Here is a 5653-nt window from a genome sequence, read left to right as displayed (position 1 = left end):
CAGCACTGTCTATATTAAAGCGAAGTGGGGAAAAGAAGGTAGTCTAATCATTACATGCAAGTTTTGGGGCAACATATGCAAGATACAGTGGACCACAACCGGGTCGAATGTTTGGCGTGAATTTTGCTGGAAAAGCATCCTGAGATTCTTCATCATCCCTGCTCAGAAAAGGTATCGGGGAACTGGTGACACTTGTTGGAGATGTGGGGGAGATGGTGCTAACCATTTCCATATCTTTTGGGACTGCCAAGTCATTCACCAGTATTGGTCTCTAATCCATGAAAATCTACAAAATGTTTTTTCATTTGTTTTTCCTTTAACCTTTGAGACCATATTTCTGTGTAACATACCAGTGCATAAACTGAACTCCATTGATAGAAGACTTTTGTATATCCTAGTGACCACGAGTCAGTAGTCAGTGGGGTCCATAGGGACTGAGTAAAGCACTAGTGATGTGCGATACCACTGATTTCCTTGCCGATCCGATACCAAGTATAATTCAGGGTGGTATTGACGACACTGATCCGATACCGATACTTTGCACAAAAACGTATTTTATTTATTGTATCTGAAATTATAGCGTCATAATGATTACAGGGCTTCAGGTTACTTGTTCTTATCACTTAGTAATGCAGAGTTCATCATATAGAAATAAGAAAACTCAAGTTGTGCTCTATTTGAACACCTTGCCTGCCTGCAGCACTAAAGGTCGCCGTGAAAGACATCTGTCTCGCCCTAGCAGCACCTGTCCCTGTCCTCCTCTTCAGTTCGCCTCAACATGCGCTCGTCATATTCTGTGATATGATTTACTGTGAGGTGTTTGACGAGGTTAGTGATGTTGCAACAACACCTCACTGTCTTGCCACATGTATCGCAAACCGCGTCTGTTTGTGGATGTAAAATACATCCACAAATGACTCCATTTACGCTCAGCCATTGTTGTGAGTGCGCACGCCATTTATACAGCCGTATTTCGCACATGACTATGAAAGGCGGACGAGAAAGTTCTGGAAAGAGAAATTCTTTCCAATGTAGACAATCTGAATGATATAGTTTCTTTCCACTGCGTTCCTGTTAATGATAAACTACAAATTTATCCTAAATTACAAAAATATCGATATTTTAATGTGAGAATCAATTCTAGAACATAAATGACTGGTATCGGAGGAATCGATATTTCAGGATTGATCCGCACATCACTATAAAGCACTGTACAATTACAGGCCATTTACCATAAAAAAACGAGGAGATGGCTCAAGTCTGTTAACCACCAGCGATAAAAAGACTGGATATATTATGTACAAGAGACCTATACCTATTCTTTCTTAAAGTGCAGAGGGTTACCTTCTTTATAATATGGTCTAAATGGACGGAATACGTTAAGCCTGTGAGGTGTGATTTTCTATGAACCATGACACTTTATTATTATCATTATTATTATTTTGATGCACTGATTTAAATACCCATGTCAATAATGTGATGCTAACTTGGCTGCCCTGCTACGCCCCTCCCCAAGTTTCTATGGGGTTTTCTTTGTTTCTTTATTTGATTTGTTTTTCTTTTCAATTAATGCTTTTATTCTTTTTGCTTTGTTCTATTTTAGTTTTTTTAATTATTATTATTTACTTTTTTTTCCCTATTTTTTTTTGGTCATTTTCCAATTATAAGTTTAAAAATTTGAAAACAAAAGCAATGTACAAAGCCATACTGCGTGCTTTCTCAATAAAAGACTCAATATTAAAAAATGCATGCCATGAAAGAGTTCGGTTCTTAGGAGGAAAATATACAGTTACTGCAACAAAAATAAGAATTTAATACAAAAGTAGATGGTATCATCAGTCTTCCATCAATGCTGAGTTTAATTCTTCAATATGATCAGAAACTCAGTGATTTATGTATTTGCAAAAATGTTATCAAACATGGTGAAAGTTCAGCTATTTACTTTATGTTCTTGTCCACAAGTTTCTCTGTTAACGTCCACTTCCTCTTATGAACCTGAAACTAAATCAGAACAAATACAGTGTAAAAACAGAAACAAATATATAATGGTGCTGATGTTGTGAGTCTGCTTTGTGAACTTCTACATTCATATTTGAAAAAACATATTTATTATCCGTTTTTTCCTGATTTTAGATGTACATGTTTGCGAAATTTTAAAGTCCTGTTATTTTATTATTTGGCTAAACAAGCAACAGATTGAATGTAACTAAAGAAAATGAATGAAAGCCATTCCAACAGGACTCTGAACGTGTTTTACTGGAAGAACAATATGATTTATTTCATTCTTAAACTCATTTGATTGTCAGTGATCCAGTGATGTATTTGTATGTTTGTACCTGAGCCTGTCTTAAGATTCACATCCTCGTAGTCAGAGCTCCCGTCTGGGTCATCATTTCTCCCTGTTCAGACAGTATTAGTGCATTTGATTAAGAACAGCTCTCTTTTATCTGTATTTCAAGATTAGGAGTCACAATAACATATTAATAAACCATGACATCCTTACATTTTCTGAACTCAGTCTTCTCATCAATAACTTTAAGTTCAAGTGTAGATGTGACATTTCTATGTTCATCTGCTGGTCCACCTTAAATAATAACATGACATCAGGTCCGATCGGTCAGTTTATAATCATTATATCTCTTATAACTCTGTTATAGCTCAGTATTATTATACTGTACCACTTCCAGTGTTTCCAGAGGATTTGATTATTTCATAAACTGGAAAATCACCTGCAGGGCAGACAACAGAAGAGAAATGACTTTTTCACGATATTTGTTTGTTAACAAACTTAGTGTTAAAAATGCAAGTAATAGTTTCTAGGACTGACCAGGAAGAAGAGAGGAGTAAACGTTGTTCTCATTCTTGTTGGCTTTTTGTTGTGCAGCAGAGTTTTGGTTGGTGCTCTGAGACTGAGTGAGACTAAAACATGCAATAAACACTGTATTTTAATCAGGAATAGTTATAATTTCATGTTATTTTTAAAATGAAAGAAAACTTTTGCACCAACCTGTTACAACAAAGATCTATAAAAGAAAATAAAAAATGATTGTTGCACTGGTTTGTAATCAGTTTACTTAAATGTGTCACATCAAATCACTGATTAGAAAAGCTCTCACCCTTTATCTTTCTGCAGCAACACAGCAGCAGCATCACAAGGATAATTCCACTAACAAGTCCGATGATGAATGGAACAATAAATGAACCGATTTTAGATCCGAAGCCTAAAGTTTCTGGTAAAAATCAAAACACAAAGTCAAACTCAGAAAGAAGTCCAACTAGATCTAATAAAATCTGAAAAGTTTAGGCCACATCAAGAAAAACAATATGAACCTAAAAACAACTTTAAAATAGTTTTTTATTATTAAAGACCCATTTTAACAGTAAGACGTTTTATGTTTAGAAGTCTTGTTATATATAAAGTCACCATCATGGTTTTGAGTGTGAGATGTTTGAGGGGTTTTCTTTTCTTATATCTTTGTATTATAGTTCTGTGCTCCTGTTCTTTGGGTCTTTAGGTTTATTCTATGTTATCATGAGTTTTGTGTTTGAGCTCCATAGTCTTCTGTTTATTTTCTATAGTCCGTTATATTATTTATATTTCTTGTTCATGGTTACTTTTGCTTTGTTTATACTCAGCATTCCTCATTAGGTTATGCAATCTTCACTTATGATCGTTTCTGTTTCCTTTGTCTCCACAGTCAGTCAAGTCTCCATGTTTGTTTATCTTCTCTCACTGGGTCAAGTTCACATGTCTTAGTCCTGAACTCAGTATTTTATTTTACTTCCTGTTTTGTTGCATTATTCCTCATGCTCTGTGTTTCATCCTTGTGTGTCTCCAAGTCAGGTTTCTCTTGTTGGAGAGGCTCCTGCCTTGTGTTATAATTTCAGCAATGAAGCTACTTTTGTGTTTTATGTCTGGCTTTCCGAGTCCTGTGTTTGAGTCCAACCCTGTCTGCCACACAATGAACTGACCTAGTTTAATCTGAAATGTTTATGTGGAAAATATAATCATCTTTATTATTTTAACCTTATTTATTCCGTGTCGTTATTAAACAGCACATATAAAACTCAGTTTTACCAAAGCAAAGTTATCTCATAAACCTCATTAAATACGAGAGCACCATGTATATTAGCAGAGTTGCTGTCGCAGAGCCGTCTATGATTATGTTAAGTCACTACTACATTGGTTTTTGAGTTTATTAAAACTGCATTTCAATAAACTTTTTTTTTAATTTGCAGCTTCATCTCCAGTGGTCTTTTTGTCTGTTTTAATTTAGTAGCAACAAGTTTGAAAAGTTTAGTGAATAAAATTAAATCTTCAGCTCCAGTTTTTGTCCCAAAAAATTAATAATTAAATAAAGTGAAGTCATTTAAACATACCTCGTACAGTGATGTTGACTGCATTGCTGAACTCTCCTGATCCAGACTCACACCAGTACACAGTAACACCCTCCTGTAAGCTGTGGATCTCATAAGAGGATCCACTCAGTTTCTGGCAGTCACAGCAGTGTGAAAAAAAGCCTTTTTCACTAAACTTCCTCACTCTCCACTCAGTGAAGTTTCCCTCACAGGTCAGTGAGACAGAGTCAGAGGTGAAGTGTTGCACTCTGTCAGGACTCACTGTGAGAGACGCTGCTGAATGAACATCTGAAAAACAGGATGTAAGAAGGGTTAAAACAGGGTTATAATTCAGGCTCAATCTCCAATCAGTGTGTTAAGCCTTCTCATTATGGTTCGCATTTAGTCCAATGAGTTCTGAAGATTTTCTGAAATTTTCAGAACTTTGTCTTTTCTCCTCCGTTCTTGTTCATTCTCTTGCATCTCAAAATGCCTCGTCATTTCTTCTCCCTCTGCAGACTGCGGCCCTGTTTTCCCAGCAGAAGAATGTCCTAGCAGCACCATGTGAACCACATAATAACCTTTATAGGTTACTGTATAGCATCTGTAATTGGGAAGTGAATGTTTTTAGTAGATGGCCGATGAACTATTCTGGTTATGTAGGAAAAAAACATTTTATTTGAAATAGCCCAAAAACACAGATGAAGCCCCAATGTCCCAATTTTCCACTAGCACATGAATGCCGGTTACATTTGGGAATCTGTAAAGTTACCTGCACATGTGACCTTTTCTGAGCATATCAGGCAACGGCAAGGGAGAAACACTTTTACACATTTGCACAGAGTTTTTTGAGAGCAAAACTGATCAAACTTGTAAAGTTGAACTTAACATTTTGTGTGTAAATTATTACTTTTTAATTATATATAAATTAATTCAGTTCAGTTCAATTCACTTTTATTTATACAGTGCTATTGTAAGGTAGTCCCTACAATAACGCATGCAGAGAAGAGCCCAACAATCATATGACCTATGAGCAAGCACTTTGGCAAGTGTGGGAAGGAAAAACTTCCTTTTAACAGGAAGAAACCTCCAGCAGAACCAGGCTCAGGGAGGGGCGGCCATCTGCTGCGACCGGTTGGGGTGAGAGAAGGAAGACAGGATGAAAGACATACTATTGAAGAGAGACAGATATGTATGATTCGATGCAGAGAGGTCTATTAACACATGTTGAGTGAGAAAAATGACTGAAAAGGAAATACTCAATGCATCATGGGTGGATGTCATCATGGGAGTCCCCCAGCAGCCTACGGTTATT

At 36.4% G+C, this 5653-nt stretch overlaps 1 protein-coding gene across 1 annotated transcript; it reads right to left on the bottom strand.

Annotated features, from left to right (window-relative positions):
- Window positions 1–1700: 1700 nt before the first annotated feature.
- LOC102197574 (uncharacterized) lies at window positions 1701–4811 on the bottom strand. Its single transcript, XM_005754845.1, has 9 exons — window positions 4783–4811; window positions 4381–4700; window positions 3117–3230; window positions 3008–3023; window positions 2828–2919; window positions 2679–2729; window positions 2504–2584; window positions 2337–2399; window positions 1701–2001 (listed from the first exon to the last, which is right to left on the bottom strand). The coding sequence occupies exons 1-9, from the start codon at window positions 4809–4811 to the stop codon at window positions 1988–1990; spliced, it is 780 nt and encodes a 259-aa protein (XP_005754902.1). The 3' UTR covers window positions 1701–1987.
- Between the last annotated feature and the right edge of the window lie 842 nt (window positions 4812–5653).

This window comes from Pundamilia nyererei, unplaced genomic scaffold, assembly GCF_000239375.1.
Source record: "Pundamilia nyererei isolate P.nyererei 1_Seehausen unplaced genomic scaffold, PunNye1.0 scaffold00687, whole genome shotgun sequence".
Classification (NCBI taxonomy): domain Eukaryota; kingdom Metazoa; phylum Chordata; class Actinopteri; order Cichliformes; family Cichlidae; genus Pundamilia; species Pundamilia nyererei.
Note: the sequence above shows the minus strand (reverse complement) of the source record. Positions and strands in the feature narration are given on the sequence as shown.